The sequence below is a fragment of the Bombus terrestris genome, chromosome 3, assembly GCF_910591885.1.
Source record: "Bombus terrestris chromosome 3, iyBomTerr1.2, whole genome shotgun sequence".
NCBI classification, from domain to species: domain Eukaryota; kingdom Metazoa; phylum Arthropoda; class Insecta; order Hymenoptera; family Apidae; genus Bombus; species Bombus terrestris.
The window spans coordinates 14,079,737-14,099,063 of NC_063271.1; the positions used below are offsets into that span (position 1 = coordinate 14,079,737).

Below are 19,327 nucleotides of genomic sequence, written 5' to 3' on the forward strand. Positions count from 1 at the left end.
TAATCATCTACCTGAACTGAATAGACCTATAAACGTGAAACGATGGGGATTATATATTGAACACTTGCGTTAAATAATCGTAAATCTCCTGTATCGTATAAAGTTACAAAATATTGTACATATAAATTCAATTTCAATAAATTCGTTAATATATGTTTCCATATACAATTTATACTAACAGTTTTTTCAAATTTTATATTTTGTTTAATATATTTTCCTACACAAAATTAAATTAATGTTATGAAAACATAATCATAATTAAGTATAAGTCTTGGATAACTATTGGTATCAAGTAAAATGAAAAATTTGAAAATTAAATATTGAAAATATTTTGTCTAATAAATATCATTAAAGCTTTTACAATAACGATAGTCCGGCAAAATTTTTTTGAATTGAATTTTAAAACGCATATTTTTAAATTCTATATAATTCATGTGAAAGTAGATCAGGTAGTATGGAAAAGGTTTTTATGGAAAAATTACCATGTAATAATTGTCTTCCTTTGAAGTATTCTATGGAAAAATAGTTATCACAAGTAAAAATAATAAACAATAAATAAGCGTAACGAAAGCATGAGCGTGAAATCAACACGCATAAAAGACATAATTTAGGTAAACAATATGAAGAATTATTTTGTAAATTATAGTTATTATTTTATCGTAGCACTTTTATACTAAATGCAAAATTGTAAATTTTGTAATAAATAACTACAATGCTTTTCCTTCGAAGTACAATTAGGAAAAAAAGTTGAAGCAAAAATGTATAACACTGTGCAAAATAGTTGTAGTCTGTACAAAAAAATTGTTATCTCGACGTGTAGAATTTACCTAGGAATAACATGTAACTATCCTTGTTGTCGATGTTTCCACTCCTACACGTAGCAAGATGTCTGGGAGTGAATAATGATTCTGTAGAGGTGTGGATTACAAAATCGTGGCATATGGAAGAACGGTATGTGGAGAATAAGTTCTTGCAGATGCCCATGCTAGAAGGCGTGTCTGAGAGACTCGAAGGCGCCAGAAGACACACTGCCATTGTAGCTTCCAACTTCTGACGATGCTAGTCTTCCTTTCTTCTTCTCTTTCGTTTCCTTTTCTCTTTACCCCCTGCCAGTAACCCTACCTAGAGCTCGGCCTCGGCATTTCTCTCCTCTCTTGCTAACGTTTGCGCACTCCTTGCTGCACAACTATCGCCTGCCAGTATCACGCTAGTCCTTGAATTCTGGAGTACGAGTGAAAATTTTTCTCCCGCCCCTTTTTCCTTTTGACCATACTGAAGTCAATCGACCATACTCAACGACAACTCGCCCCCAAAATAGTTTACATTTTCTCATTGAACCTTTCAATTGCTCTTTCTGTTTTCTTGCATCTACAAAACTTACCAGGGCGCAGGGTGCAGGGCATACACCTGTTCCAAGGCTTAAAATATTCCTACCTTGTAATATAAACATCAATTTGACGATCAAAAGTAGTTGAAACAGAAAGCTTTTATAAATGTATTATGCCTGCTATACAAAACTTCTGGAAATTTCATTAGCGTTGAAGTGGGATACGATAATTATTATTGAAGTACTGACATTATAATTTAATACATTTTTTAGAAATCATAAAGATATTTAAGTAGTTAATTGTTACATAAATAAGTACCAATAAGTCTAAGGTGACTATTTCTGCTGAAGGATGTCTTAATTAGATTATTATAGCAAAAATAATTGAGATGATGCTAAATAGTCCATTTTGTAGAATAAATCTTCATATCGGATGCCATTACCGAGAAAATCGAGTTTAGATTTTCGTTAAGTACGTGTACACGTAACCAACCACAATCTGCTTAGTTCATCCAATTTGGCTAACCATTGGTATTTCTGTTTGCGTTTATAAACTATGTTTACAACCGCGATAATTATGTTTATAACTCAGAAGTCAGAATAATTTTAAATTGTTCCATAAAAAAATTCTGATAATTTTCAAAATTCTGAACTGTTGCTCTTGACGTCACTAACAGATCCTCAATAAATTAAATTAAATAGCCCAATAAATTAAAAAGCGTGAACTGGTTACTGCGTTATCTTTTAATTTTTGACGATTTGGATTATTTATAGCAACTATTTCTTTTATGTGATCCCACAGATAAAAAGACCATGTTAAATTTCTATAATTCGTCGAAAAAGCAGATTTGTCTGTAACATTAAGAGCATTTTCAGCATTTTCCACCTTGATTATTAAAATTGTAAACTCTTATTAGATTATTACTAATTGTATCAAATATTGACTGACATTGTTTGTAAATACAACAGTACTACCTAGTTAAGCGAATTCATCCACCTATTTAACGAATATTCGATTTATCTTGAAAGCGGAGCATAATATGGCAAAATTATTCCATATAGTTTCAACTTCATTTTACATAAAATATTACTTTCTTTCCAATTATATGATGATTTCGGAAGTATCCTATATATTCTTTTCTGTATTATTTTTATGGCTCACATTATCTTATATACTCATTCAAAATGCTTATTCTATAATTAATTAGGCACATGATATGTAAATACAAGCGTACAAGTCTATATAATCTCGTGTTTAAAATCGTTTTATACATATATGCAGTTATTCGTAAGAGATAATTCCTGAACCTTATGCCATCCCAGTTGAACAAAGGTTTATAATGTGATTTCCATTCTAACCAAAACACTTTGGAAGAGCATGAGCACGCATCTTCGTGTTAGTAAACGAGGATGCAGAGGACATGACGCTTGGTTACTTCGAAAGCAACAACCGATGCTCTCTACCGAGGATGCAACGACAGATACGATGCCGATGTATTTAGGAACGCAGCACAAGGCAGGCACGCTCCCTTCTGTCTACCTGTATACTGTATAGCCACAAAGTTACATCTCGCAAATTGCGTTTGTCAACAACGGCTAATTGCCACTAGAAATGTTACTTAACTATGAAGAGACTCATAATTAGGACGATGGAACCTCAGAGGATTCAATTATTTGTCTAGCATAAACGTAAGGAAATTGGAATCGTCATTGATCCCAAAAATCATGGATCTAAAGACACCTGATAATTAACCGTTTATAAATTATTTCTTCGTACATTGGTACTATAATCTCATTTCCTTACACTACTACACTTATGAAAATAGCAAGTATCTTGATATTTTATTATTATTCGAACAATAATTTATGAATTATGGACAATAATGGACGCAAGTATTAAAATAATTACTAAAATGTATTGTAAATTAGCATTAAATATTATAAAACTGTTGATGTTGTTACAAACGTCCATATTCATTAACGAGTTCAGTATGGTGCAAAGTGTTAGCAAAAAAAAAAGGTTGTGATAAAACATTACTTTCCTGTAGTGTGATGTCAGAGTTCCATTGGCGCTTGCATTGACATCATTCACGATATGAATACATTTTGTAATTATGTAAAAGACAAATAACGTAATATTAATGAGGGAAAATATTCCATGTAACGAAGTATCTAACTTCATGATTTCAAATTATTATAAAATTACATACAATATTACAAGCCGGAGTTTGGAGCAGCGCGAGAGGTCGATGAGGAATACGGTTGCAACGTACATATCAGTGATTTGCAGTGTGTCAGCAGATATGTGCATGAACCTAACGCGAGGTCAGGGAGCTGCCAGAATTATTATTTACAAGGACGAACTTGATGCGAAACCAAGAAGTCTCTAGGATAGAGACATGTGCGGACGAAGCTGGCGCTAGGTTACAGCGCAACAGAAGGTTGAAAGTCCGTGAACGAACCCGATGCGAACTTGTAGAGTCACTAGGAGAGATGGCGCAGACAAACTCGATACGAAATCGAGAAACTGCTCGGAAGTTGGAAAATAGCACAGGCCATTTCGATGTGAAGTCGGGAAGCTGTTAGGGGACTAGAGAAAATACAGATGAATCTGGTGTGAAATCAGGGAGCTGAATGATGCGAACGAAACTAATGCAAAATCTGGGAATCGCACGAGGGGTTTAGCTTTGGCGAACCAACTCGATGCGGAATCGGCGAACCATTAGGTCGGAAAAATTTCTTTTGGGTGTGGAGACGTGCGAACGAATTTGATGCGAAATCAGGGGATCATGTCGCAGGAAATATTAGTATAGGTCTCGTAATATTGATTAATAAAAGTCGAAACGATTCGAGTGATAAAGTCGTGCAGTGTGGAAATATTCAGTTGGATTACATGGATTGCTGGCTTGAATATTAGGGTTTAAGATAACTGGACTCGAATTTACACGAGAATACAAATATGTATATTGTAATAAAAAATTGGTACAAACGTACAATACAAGTGTACAAGTGTGTGCAATACTACCTACGATTGGATGCTCGTTTTTAACACACTAGCAATGTGGAGACTAAAAGCAGTGTCGCAGTAATGCCGAATAGAATTTAATTCAACTTGAGGATTCCGTAGGGTTAACGATTGATTCAAGAAGGAACTTCAGCCCGATCCCACTATAGTACTTTCTAACAAACGCAACGCGAAGTTATACAGGGACCTTTTGTGATGTTCTATCCGAGAAGCACGATTCCTCGGCTGCTTATATACCATGAAAGTACGCCATTTCATGGCGGGATAGGTCTTCAATGTATCAATTACCATATTCGTTTGCATGTGGGAAAGCATTAATTCCAAAATTTCTGAGAAACGATTCTCCTCGGACGCTCTTACGCTGCGGTGATCGACTTGATCGCAACTTTAGATCAATCTACTGCTTTAGATAAGGAATGTTTAGTTAGAAAACATTTCCATTTCTTGAGTATTGTTTGAAAAAGTTTCGGGAGCGCGAATGGAGAAAGCTAATTTTCAACTGTAACATTAGTATGAAAAAACCTTTCAAACAGGAGTTAAACATTGCCAAAGGAGACACGACATGATATTAATTTGTTTGCAGATTAACTATACAGTTTTTAAATAGAATCACATTTCTCTATACTTTGGTCGATGCCTCTCGTTATTCTATACAGGAAAGTATTAATTTGCTTTATTATAAAATGCCAAAGAAACAGGAGATGTTCATTACTTTTGTTGTTTGTTTTAAAACCACAGTTTATTTAAATATCTCCCAAATTAATTGTTTTTTGGCATGAGTAACTTATATACTTATAGGGAATAATATGACGGATCGATTAACACGTAAAATAATGCTATTCTACGAAAAAAACATAGTTAATTTTCATATATCCTCTAAGCGATTACCTATAAAAGAATTAATACATACTATTAATCGTGTTCTCTTCGATGCGTCTTTAAAAGATTTTTCATACAGTAAGTAGTTTTGGAATAATTTGAAATCATGATGTTAGGAACCTTATTCTATTTGAGATGCCCTGTCTTACGTGCTACAGAGTAATTTCCTTCCTTTTTTTTTTTTTTTTTTTTACTTAATATCACGTTATTTCCTATCTGCCTAACTGCGAAATGTAAACATATTGTAAATAACGTCAATGTAGAAGTCAGGAAACTTATAGCATCATTTTTCAAAAGAACGGTTGAATTGCGACCTCCGGTTTCTTTGACTTTGATCTCCGTAATGAATCGTGCAAGCAGAAAAAGGTCTTAAATATATAGAATCCCGTTGAAGTAGAGGCCGTGATATCTATTTTTCACGCATCCTGTGCATGTAACTATTCCATTTATAAGTATGACTAGGTTACGAAATTTATTTGTAGTTTATACATCCAAAGTCTCCTGTTGTTGACAAGCTTTTTCGTATCCTAAATCTCCAATCCATCAGATAGTTTTTGAATGTAATACAGGCCGTTAACAGAGGTCCTACTTGTCAACAGTAAATGATCCTGTAACTTCCTATAGACATGGAAGCGGTAATCCCGATTCCGGAAACGTGCTTCCCTCATAGTATACGCGATCTAGCGGTTAAGTTGAGTGGGTGACATAACGAGGTTACCAAGGAATGCAAGGACAGGCTTTCAACGGAATAGTGCCTATACCGGGTGCTACCAGCCTCGTCCTTCTGCTACTCTACCTCTTCCTCCTTCTACATCACTGCCTCCATCCTACTCGACCCTTGCCCCTTCCATCCTTCTGCTTCCAGTAGCGCTTCTCCTGTTTTAGCTTCAACACCCTCTACAACCTCGTACAAACCTGCCTTTGTGGTACGATGACCTGACCTATAGTACTATCCAACCAAACTACAATCATCTTATTCCCTCAAAGTAGAGATAAACATATCTACGTTTTGCGCATGCATACGACCTTCATGATGCTCCTCCTTTCAACATTTTTTAATCCAGTAACGACCAATAATGGCGTTAATGCAACATTTCGTTTGTAAGTTATTTTTTTTCAATTCATATTGAATTTTATTAAATTCAAATAACATGTACAGATATATTATTCGAAGTTATAGCTTACTTTAAACTACTCTTTATTTTCTTTAAATTAATATTTCTGCGGTATCGTTCATTTAATTTATTATAAGAAAACGGGAAAAAGAAAATATACTATGAACAGGCTAATTTACATAGGGTTTGATGAAATATTTGATTGCGTTATTAAAATATTGTTTATGTGTGTGAATTTGTATATGTACCGATATTATGTGACGTAATCATTATGGATACGTTATAGTAATTAAATTGTATTTTGGTTTTCACCCATGACAGAGTTAACAATATAACATCAAACTTAATGCAAATGCAGTGCTATATCCTTGACGTTTGCTTTTAATTACGGGCGCAATATTGTTAAAAGGACAAGTAATTAGTTCGACAGAGAATATTTTACGACGATAACATTTCTTGCACAATTAACAGAAATTCAAGCTGCGTCTTTTCAATTGTAGAATACTAGATAAATGGAAAGAAATTAGCATACGACTTCGCATTAAAATCTTTTTTCTACTTAAATGTAAATAATAAAATATAATAAAAATGATTGCAATTTATAATAAACATTAAAAGAAGAATATTCTACAATAAATCCATAATATACTCTTGAAACTTATGTTATATCAACATCACAGACATAAGATAAAAATAAAAACATTCTCATGTTGCATCACAATCAAATCTATGGAGATTAGAGTTTTAAATGTATAATAAACAATGTGTTTTTATATTTAAGTAAATTACTTTTATGAAAATTCTATGGAATATATGCGACATTCTTGTAATTATGATAGGAACGAAAGCAAGTGAGAATGCAACAAAATTTTGCTCCATATTTTAACGTCGCGTCGGTTTTAAAACAGATCACAAAGCGTTAAAGGGGAAAGATAGGGTAAAGGGGCCGTCGAGCTTTTGTACAAGAATAGTTCGTTTTAGAAATACGCTTGAATAGCTGTCAGTAGTGTTTCACAAATGGGGAATCATTTAAACGCTTATGAGCACTCGACGCCGATAGGAAAGTCAAATGCACTGTTCCCCCTTACATTCTCCTATCATTCTCTACTCCTTCTCCAGTTTTCTTCGTTGACTGACGCTCCTTCCTCGACACAAAACGCTTTAGCAAATCGCTCTTTGAGGATGTCAAACTTTCTTATCTTTTTATGCAGAAAATGTGAATATATTTTAGTATTTACATTTATCATTCATATGGATGTGAAAATGTAGGTCTAGATATTAATAATCCATTTCGCCATCTATGTTACTGTATTTCTAAGTTATAGATATGTAAAATAATAGTCTTCTTCGTTAGAAAATTACATTTTATTTAGTCAGCCACTACCTAATATGATAAGTATTGCAATTTGTCAACTTCACTTTTTTGAAATTATAGAAATTATGACTAAAAATACCACCTACAATTTGCTGTTCATTTTTATTAAAATTAGTACGAAACGTTTTTTGTCTTTTATGTTTCTCCAAAAATTGAAAGAAATTATTAATTTGTTAGTATTACACCGAATAATACTGCATAAAACAAAAATTCTTAAACCGTGTAAAATGATACATATAATTTTACATAACTACCAATATTATAATATGGAAATAAAACGCAGTTGAATAAAGAACGTAGTGTGCCTTGGACAAGAATTTCAGCGACATCTATTTTATTTTGTTGATTATATTATACAATAAAGTGTAGCTAGTATTGTGTTGTGAATTGACGAGCCTTAAACCAATTGGATTCTTACAGCTAACGTTAATCAAATTAATGTTTTTAGAACTCTCATAAGACATTACTATTTTATTACTTGGTCAGTTTTATCACTTGACATCATGAATATAAAAATACAGTACAACATATGCACAACTGCATAAGTAAATACATACATAAAACTAGTTTATGTTTAAGTTATGTTTAAAAACATTTCGTTCGCACCGACGCAATTAATTGCGATCGAAGATCTTTGTTAGCAAATTTATAGAATAATAGACGAAGAGAAAGCGACTATTCTCGATTAACACGCTGCCAAGAATACAATTCATTATGATAATATGTTTACAGATTTTTATAAAACTAATAACATGTATTTCATATCGAGCCATCAAAAACATCGCATTTTCCGAAATTTAAGTTGAATATTGTTTCCTAACGATATTCTTCTCCAATGCCCACCCCCCTTCCGCTTTTACGAATAGCTGGTGAGAAACAAACGGGTTGACCCTTCGAAAATATTTACGCGTGTAGCTGATCGCAAACACATAAAATAATATGACATATCCGAGAACACCACAAATGCGGCGCGGCGCATGGCTGCGTTCCGGCGCTGCAGTTTTGTTTATTTCATTTTGTTTGTCCGACGACACGGTACCTCCAATTTCCAGATTCAATATCATCGTTAATATTGATCTCCAACACGGACTAAAATGAAATAGCGATACTGAGCAGCGCCGTTATAATTGTAACGTATATTACACGAGATGCCTCTTCGTGCATGTACTTGACACGGACATGTTATGCGTACAAACAGAGATTAACCTTTATAGGTAAACCTACAGATGATGCATGATGATTTCAGAAATAAAATTATCTGTAAGAGTTATATATGCAAATGATATGCGTAAGGGTTGTTTTATATACAACTATATATATAAACTATAAAATATCATTCTTTGTATGCTCGATATCAATTGAGAGTTCATAAATGATTATATTATAAGATAAATGTAATTAATATTATTATTAAATCGTGTAACTCTTCTGACATACAGTGTAGAACAAAATGATAGGATATTTTACATAATGATATATTTCATGTAATTAAAAAAAATAAATGTTCACTCTAAGTAAGCTATATGTTGCATGCGTATGTGTGTGTGTTAGAGTTTTTTTAAGAGCAATATGTGTTTTACAAATTCTGTAGACTTCTAACGGATTCTAATGAGCACTACAAAATTCTATACAATTCTAACGAGTTCTTAAACGATTTTTCAAGTTTTGATAAAAATGCGATGATTACGGGTTTTTGAAACCTCGTATCGTTCCTTTCATTATGCATTGTATCCTTGGAAGAGGGACAGAGGCTTAGTGCTATGCGAGAGTGTACAAAAAGATGGTGCTATTGAGACATCTGTGAATATTCTAGAGTACAGAAGGAACGAGTTTTGTCGCCGAAACCATTCGGTTGGCTATCGCATGACCATTTGGAAACTCTAAGGAAACAGAATCACGACTATTGAATTCCGAAGAGAGTAATGTAAAAAGTTAAAACTACTCATGTAACATCTGAGTGTTGACACCCAGGTGCTTGAAATGCTAAAGTTCTATTTCTCAAAAACCGTTCTTGACATAAACAAGACCTAATGGAACCTTCTAAATTCCGCGTTGTTAAATTTGTTTCGCCTCAACCAATTTGTTCGCTCCCATGCACGCACTTTCTCAACTGATGGTTATTAGGAAATTTATTATTGTGATTAGACAAAAAAGATACACTATGCAGCTATATTATTGAAATAAACTATCTGAGATTCTTAATTTAAATTAACTATAAATTAATCTAAACTAACTATTATTAATCTAATCTTAACTATTAATCTGTAGTTTATTTTATATTATCACGATGCTGGATCGCGATGTCATTCATCGTGTGGATAAACAAGATCTACCGTCCTAGATGCGATTCTATGTAACAATAGTCAACTCTACGCATCGTTACAGAGATTCCAAGACGATAAACATAACGCTGCCGAAACCCATAGTTCGGAACACTCGCATTAAAGCTGCCACAGAACCGTTGCACATGACCAACCCATCAGTCTGAGACATAACATAGTCCTATCGATCTAAGATTTTAAAACACCATCAAACTGTACATTAGGTAAAATACTGACAGATAATTTCAAAAACAAAAACATTCCATGCGTCTTATCATTTTATCCGACTAACATCAGCTCACGTTTACATTTTTTCTCTAACTTTCTTGTTATATATCATATAAACGCGAAATTCAGTATATTCATTCCGACGGTGGATGAGGAAGAAGGATTCAATATATAAGATATGCAAAATATGTATATATTTTCTTCTTCCCATTATATGAAATACACAAATATGAAAAATGTATCATTTTATTCCGTAATATGACTATAAAATAAGGACTTTACGAGAAAAGTTTCAATATAAATTCACTCAATATGTAATAATTTCTTTTTGTTTATTCATGATTAAACAGAATTTACAACGATCGAAGAAAATGCCCTCGATACCATGTTAATTATCAAAGTCATAAATGATCTGCCGAAAAAGTATAAATGTTTCACATAGTTTTACAGAATTTCAGCTGACTTGAATAGCAGATTCGGGTGCCTCGCGTCATACAGTATGTCGTAAAGCTTTAATCAGAAATCTAATATTATAACGGCTTGTAACTTATATTTTCCACAAATTAAATGTTTCAGCATCGGAGTAAAATATAAAATCACATTTTATTACAAAACCTTTACTTCGATTTTTCTTCACCAATATGCTGTTCTATAAAGGGGCTAAAAATGCAATTTGAAAGGGTATAGGTTCGACGTACATTTTTTGAAATTTCGTGCTTGCAATTGTTTATATGTACAAAGCGGAGGCACTTTTAAGTGTTGCCTTCAAAACATTTAGTGTGCCTTAAAAAAATTCGATGAATACATTTTCAGATGCGAAAAGAGGGAACAGTTATAAGGACTAGATGATAATTAAATGAAGACAATCATATAGTTGAATATAGATTCGTTGGGTACGAGGTAATCCATCTATCTGAACTGGCATTCAATGAATGGTAAATAAAAGGAGTTATCAAAAGCCTGAAGCTCTGTAAAAGAATTTCGTTCATGGCGTTTTCAAGCTTTAACCGTGATCCGTTACAGACGCTTATTTCTTTCATGTGTAAAAATAATGCACGTGACTGTATGAATATATTGCACCCATATCTGGCGGCACCCCTTTATTGTCGAAGCAGACAAGGGTTGCTACAGTTGAGTAAACGCTTCTTTTGTTTCCCTTGATTGATTGTTATCGGATGCACATGAACTTCTCCCTTGGGAGTAACAATTTTTATACGTTCCATCAAAAACGTAAAATGTTTTACGATTATATATGTATGTATATGGAGAGAGAGAGAAAGTAGAGTATTATTAATAAAAATATTATAATAAAAGTGAATTTTGAAGTTACTGAAAGTAAATATTTTGATTCATAATTAATAACAAATTTTTAATTAATAACTATTATGGGAAATTTCACATTGAGATAAAGTTCTATGGAAAAATATACATTTATAGCATTTTTTTATCCTAATATCGATAATGTCATTACTAATATCATCACTAATATTATTTTTGCAAAAATATTTAAATTAGTATGTCTTCTTGCGTATATGAAACTTCTAAGGGAAAATTAATTGCGTATAAAAGAGTAGAGAAGCCTTATAAAAATCTATTATACACGTGATATACCATATACTTACATGTATGTATACGGTATAACAATTTTCTTACTTGGAAAGTAATCGATATTCTTTTTATTGCATTGTAAAAGCATAACTCTCTGGATTTTTTAAATTTTTGCAGAAAGATAAGCGACATAATTAAGTCAGAACGATTTTAATTTCAGCCTCCGTCTTGCAGGAAATGCCCGCAGCTATACACTCTATAGTTTACTTACAGCTCCTCTAAGAACCGTAGATCCATCTATCCTAAGCTTTGTCTTTCGTCCGAGCTCATTCATCTTTCTGTGAAACCTACGAATTCAAAGCAAGATGAACTTTCAAAGACTTATTAAACGGACTGTAGAAAAGACTCTGTTATTAGTTCTTCGAAGAAACGGATCTATTAAAAACAAGGTTTTCTCCATTGTCGATTGTGTTTTATAATCTGTTCGTATGCGTTTACAAGTAGTATAATATATAAATATGATATTTTAGTAGAGATAACAGAGTAAGAAGTATAATTTGTAACTATGAAACAATCTATGTTGTTTTTATAAGTGAAGTAATTGAACAATTAAGTATAGTCATTTAGTACATGCTGTTCGGTTTAAAGGAACAAAAATGTGAGAATTTTAGTGGATAATTTTATAACACAGGCTTTCGAAGACAAAAAGCTATTTTTGAGTAGGAACATTAGCATTCAAAACGATCTCTCTTCAATAATTGTAACAATGCTTTTCGTTTTCTATGGCCATCATATTCTCAATAGCTGAACGTGTCATAAACATAACTTTTCGATCGGTCGAGGACCACTCCAAGGAATTTCCGCAACCCTTTCATTCGAAGTCTCATGTTCGACTTAGTAATGTTCACCCTCTTACCGCCAGGGGTATGCTTCGAACATTCACGAGTAATGCCTAGCGAATATGTTAATTGAGTTTTTCTTGCGTTTGATAAAAACCAATCAGCATGCATATTTTTGCGATTTCCACTTTTGGAGCTTGTTCAAATCTAATCGGATCTAGTAAGGCCAATCTCGTTTGAACCCTCAAATCGAAAACACTCTCATCAGTCGAAGAGTAAAGTATCGTTTAATCAACCGAAACGATCAGTTAGCCCAGTAATGTTTGAACATTCATAACTCCCGGCAGTAGCAGAGAATAGTCTCATTTGCAAATCGATCGAATCGATCCGTCGACTCTTGTTCGAACTTTTCAAAGGTGAAAATTTTCCCCAAGGAGTCGTAGAGTAATAATCATCAGTCTGGGAGTGTAAGTTTTTTTCAAATCGTTCGCATCGTGTCAGCAGTCAGAGACAGACAGTCATCTTTTATCAGCCGAACAGAATCATTTCGATTACTCATTTGCGAGTCTCGTCTCAGTAATCAGAGACAAGAAACGTTCTAAAACTTCTCGTTCGGAGAACGACCTCCCTCTCCGTCGTTGATCGTTTATCAGTCAGAACATCCGCTACAATCCCTCGCAAATAAATTACTCAAGGTTAATTCGGCGGATAACAAGTGCAATGTTATCGTTAACGAACACGCGTGCATGTACATACACATGCAATATTGTCAATGCTTTAGAATTTTGTTTGACGTAGCTGCATATAATATTGGTTAACCATCAGTAATCAGGAAACTTTTTAGTAGACTCACGAATTTTCTATACAAATATCCAGGATAAACAAGAAAGAATGAGGAAGAAATACATTATTATACATACGTCTATATTTATCTATTTGATATGATACAAGTGAAAAATTTGCTGATAAAGAAATGCCTTTTAATACCGACAGAATGATTGTTATAATTTATAGCATATTGTCATTTTAAATGAGTTTTGTTATGAATTATTTATTATCATTTACAGAAACGCTAATGAATTTGAAGATTAAAATGTTATACATAAAAACTTCTAAACACAACTATAATACCCAAACTTACCTAGACTTGTCGATCGACCGAGCATTTTTATGCATTTATGAGAAATTTTAAGGGAAAAAATCTATTCATAGAATGAACACAACGCGTAAGAATAAAAACCAGCATAATGCACGTTACTATATATAATAAATGAAACAAATCTTTTTTCATGTCCTATACTCTATCAATTATATTCATAAAAATATAAATTTGCATAAATATCTGCAGTCTACCTATTTATATGAAACTTGTTGGACAAGCCTAATTGTGAAAGTTCAATAGATATATATATAATTTTACTTGACTATTGTGAAAATAAAATTTTCTATTCGTTCATTGGTAACATAATATAATATTTATGTATAATACATATATATGTAGTATCAAAAAAAGAGGGAGGTGTACGCTTTATTACGCTGCGAGATTTTAGTATGGGTCGCGTTTCTGGATGTCGCTTGCGGTCCTATAATGTCGCTGGCGGATCACCTTATCTACCCGACGAGCAGCATACAATGTATCGACGAGCGCATAGTTGTCGCCAAGCAGCGACTTCCAAAAACGTCGATTTCGGTCTGTTGTTTCAAAAGAATGCGGCATATGTGATGATAGGCGCGAATGGTGGCGTGATCCGAGCGTAGTGGGGTCGCCTCCCCGAGAAGACCAAGAAATGATCTAAGGTCAAAGCAGTTTTTTGAAGATTCTAAGAGCACACGTCGAGAGGTCGGGTATATAAAACCGCTAAGTCGAACGAACACGTTGACATTGTTTATCACTGAATAATCTGTCACACTTTATCATTATATTCATCGTTATTAAATACACAAACTATACCAACTTGTTAACAATTAAAGCATCCTTTACTTGTTCTTGCTGTAGACCCATTTTAAATGCTATATTATTTAAATGCTATAAATGCTAATATATGTTATATTATTATATATATATTATATGCGTTATGCGTGATATTCGCATAAAATTTCAATGCAAGCAAAAAGTGCTTACTTTCAAAGGCGGGAATTTCCAGATCTATGTTTGCATAACATTCTTGATCTTTGAGAAGACCAGACTGACAACAGCTGGACCACCTATTTCGGTGTCACTTTGCAGTTCTGAAAATACAAACCAATTTGATGATTGCCAGAAGACAATAATTATGAACGAAAGATATTCTAATTAATTTTATACATACAATAAAGATAGTCATAAAGAATTATATTAATATTATGTTACAACGCGATAATTACAAGAAGTAGGAAGTTAACATATACTGAGATACAGGAAAATAATACAAATGCAAGTGGGTTAGTATGGATAACGTGGAATGGTATCAGAGACAACTTGCATGTGTCAAAAATCGGAAAAATATAGATACAAACATCTACCTACTTTCTGTCTTTCACTCGTGTCCCTCAATGTTCACTATTGCAGTTCCTAATTGCAACTTGAAAAGTCAAGGCAGCAAAAATGGTATAATGATACTTGACGCGACTCTTCGTTACAAGTGCATCGAGCCTACTGCTATTCTGTTTTAGTCCCGCATGTTTCTACCGATCTCCCCTTTTCCTGCAACACCCGAAATTATACCGCTACAAACTTTATCTTTCAAAACAGATAATTAAAATTTGCGTGCTTTCTCATTAACCTCTTGTATTAAGAACTCACATTTTAAATTAATTTGTAACAAATTCTTTAAATCATATAATTGAGTAAATATTCAACAACAATAAACAGGTGAAATGTAGCTGTACAGACAAATTATAGATTGTCTATATAAATTTACTGGAATTCATAAAAATTCATATTAAATAATTGATATTCAATACAGTTCATAAACTGTAACATTCAGATTTAGATACCGTTTTTTATTGTTTAGGTATGGTACTTAAACAGCATACTTATATACAAGATAATTCTAGGTAATTGTAATAAATAAATAACTAAATAATTCAACTAATTGTAAGTTTCTTCAAACAATCTATAGTTACACTATACACTCATAAGATTAGGAAAAGATTGTACCTATTGGAAAAATTTGCTTTCTCTATCATCTTATGATAGGATTTCTGCAAGTTTATTCCTATATTTATACTTTTCTTTAAATGAAACTATTTCAAGTTTTTTATAACAATCATTCTGAGAGTAAAAGATATAAAACTCAAAAACTTATGGCAAATACTCAACGGATGCTAACGGAGTTTCGAAAACGATCATATCATAAGATATGAGAAAACTTATTAAACAAAGAAATATTTTCCACTAAGATTTCTTTTAATTTTAACTAGAACAAACCTATATCCATTGTTAGCATTGCCCTATATAAATTATTTATTATTTATCATTACCAATTGTAGGGTAAAACAACAGTTAAATAATTTGTGTAAAGACAGGATGATATATAGTAAACTTTTCAAAGTTTAATCTCGTAAAAATTATAACAATTATATGTTCTATATTAATATTATTTAGCGCTAATAGTACAAAAATGACAACAGATATATGTATATTGAAAAAAATAAATATTATGTATGAAAAAATTTTTATTCTTCGTAATATTTGCCCCATCCGAACTAAATATTTTTTCCTCCGATATTCTTCTTATTATCAAAAATAATTGAGATATTTGAAGTGATCTAATTAAGCATTCTACAACCTGTATATCAAATTAGTTAATCAAATGTATTAATTTCTTTCGAAATTTGAAAATCATATGCTTTGTAATAAATAATAAAAAAAAATCGAATTTTCTTTGTTCGTTATCCTACAAAAAAAATTTCTGCTTAGGATAATAGAATAGATAACATCCTTTGTTTCATGCTATTTCGTCAACTCTAAATATTGATCTTGCCACTTACATTTTTGTACAGACATATTACTTATCATTAAATGGACGGTTGAGGAAAGTGTATTTTCCAGGGATTCCCGTATCTGTGAACGCAGCAAGAAGTACACAAATATATCGTTAATACGATAACATAGGTCACTATGTGTCATTGATATTCTGCAGCTTATGAACGATACGGAAAGAACACGGAATCCCCTGTGACAAAATAAGAATGTACACACATACTGTGCTAATTATCTATCTTTGAAACACAGAATAAATATATGTATATTCCTGTGAGTTCTTGCACAATGAGAGTTGTATATAAATGCAAGAATATTCATCTAACACCGAAAGTATCTTCAGCTGTTGCGAAGGAACAAGTTGTGGAGAGGTAAGCTAATTATACAATTTAATTGTTTCATAGAATTTATATTAATGTAAATACTAGTAAGTAATATTTTAATCATTTAAAGTTACATTTCTAATAATTTTATATGCATATGTATGAGCAATATATATTGCACACTTTGATTTGTATACTTTAGAAATATATTATACAATAGGAGCTCTTTGAAGAAGAATTTAATAAAGAAATTAATTAGTACTAAGGAAGTTAATATTAATGTACTTACAATCAAAACTTAAGTTTTAATTTAACGATTATTATGTTCAAGTTAAAACAGTGAAAACAATACAACAGATTGTATTTAAAGTATCTTGTGACTTAATTTAAATATTTCGTAATTTAAATTAACTGTTAAAATAATTTGTTTCTATGTTACAGAAAAACATATACAAGATGAAGGCAGTAATGTTTATTTTCGTAATGCTTGCCACAATATGTGGAATCCTTGCATTTGTACCATATAATCCGCCACGACCGGGACAATCTAAACCGTTTCCAACCTTTCCAGGTCATGGACCATTCAATCCAAAAACTCAATGGCCATACCCATTACCAAACGTACGTATATCTTAACATTTAAACAACAAATATTTAAAAGTATTTACTAGACTAAAACTTATTTAAAAGGAATATTCTTATGAAGTATATTCAAGAGTTATATGTATAAAGTCTCTGAGAATACACACTTTCATAGAATCGGAATATAGATATAGGTTGTTTATGTAGTATATAATTTTTTTTATTAAAAATTTCAAAATTTCTCAAAATGTTAATGCATGACTTTGAAATTAAGAATGCTTAACATCATATTTATATAAATTAGAAAACTGTGGGGCGAATATACTTTTTACAGAATATTTCCAGTAATATTCAATTTCATCTAAATAGAAAATCTTAACAATCTTAAGAACACTATTAACGTTTGTAAAATTATTACGAAAATATTTAAACATTATCGGATATTATATATATATTATTTGTTTTATTACAGCCTGGTCATTAATCACAAAAATCAAGAAACGTTCAAACAGTTGAACTCGACAGATCATCAGAGATTATATCTACAATGTACCAACAAATTATTATAATTATAAATTGTTATTAAGTTATACACTGATTAAAATGATCCTGATTTATTTTCAATAAATAGAAACTATCCTGAAACATAGTGTTTAAATTAAATGTTCAATTAACACTAAATTGATCACTGATATTTCCTTACGAAATAATCGAAGTTAATGAAGTACGTGCGCGCATCTTTTCTTTTCGTCAGATCATGTTTAACATTATCAAATGGAGAGGTACAAAGTATTTTTACCTTGGATTTGCCTTTAATAGAAAACTTGTGTTTATTTGTTAAATAAAAGTAATAATAGAAAATAGAAAATATTCGTAGCTTTTAATATTCGTCTCCCAGAATATGTCATTTTAATATAAGAAAGAAACGCATAAAATACAGCAGTTTTATTTTCATTGAAAATTACGATATACATAGGTATGGGATGATATCGATCTGCTGGTACAAACGAAAAGGGTGTGAATCTACATGAAAAAATAACTAGAAAATGTAGAGTGACATTTTTTCGCACGCGGTTTCGTTTCTGAATAAATCAATGTTGAAGATTTGCTGAGTACGGGTACAATTACGCATGATATCATTTACCCCTATGTCCAATAGATATTAATGCATAGTCTGTATTGCTGTTTGTATGTAATACATTAGATAGTAAAGAATAAACAATGAAAGTACTTTTTGTCAAAGAATTGTTTTTGTTAATTCTTAATTTAGAAATTGTTGAAAATGTCTTTCGTTTCTTTGCCAACATAACTGTGCCGTGTAAAGGACAGCTGAAAGAGAAAGTTTCAGAACGAAAGTTGTCTTCGATTCAAACATTTGAAAACAGAAAATACTCTGGAAAACTTTCATAAAAGTCTAATACGCAGGATACAGTTATGTTGACAATGTTTTACTGTTTAAAATAATTCGTTGAAGAAAATTTCTAAGTCAAATTTATGGATTTTTCAAACAATAATTTATTCAATCTATGCGAATGAAAATAATTTCGACCAATGGAACATGCCGAAAAGAATTATAATATAATCTATGCCTTTTCTATAAATTATCTGTGCTTTCCCTTTCCATGTTCGTTATAATACAGAGTAACAATTTCAACAGACAAGCAGCTCATTTCTGTATAACGGTTACAGTATTTAGAAGGTAACAACGTTTGCACATCAAATCTAATGAGACCATGTGCAGCATTTGGCGCAACCTGTATAAAATAATGTCAACCAGAACCGCACGATTTGCGCTCATTGC

The 19,327-nt window shown here is 32.0% G+C and overlaps 1 protein-coding gene and 1 long non-coding RNA gene across 2 annotated transcripts; one reads left to right on the plus strand and one right to left on the minus strand.

The window, feature by feature from the left end:
* Window positions 1-13,519: 13,519 nt before the first annotated feature.
* LOC110120327 lies at window positions 13,520-15,312 on the minus strand. Its single transcript, XR_002308955.2, has 3 exons — window positions 15,164-15,312; window positions 14,780-14,886; window positions 13,520-14,449 (listed from the first exon to the last, which is right to left on the minus strand). It is a non-coding gene; the product is annotated as an uncharacterized LOC110120327 (long non-coding RNA).
* Window positions 15,313-16,843: 1,531 nt separating this feature from the next.
* Window positions 16,844-18,171, plus strand: LOC100631078 (abaecin). Its single transcript, XM_003394653.4, has 3 exons — window positions 16,844-16,992; window positions 17,386-17,565; window positions 17,999-18,171. Exons 1-3 carry the CDS (start codon window positions 16,927-16,929, stop codon window positions 18,008-18,010), a joined length of 258 nt encoding a protein of 85 aa, XP_003394701.1. The 5' UTR covers window positions 16,844-16,926; the 3' UTR covers window positions 18,011-18,171.
* Window positions 18,172-19,327: the final 1,156 nt, after the last annotated feature.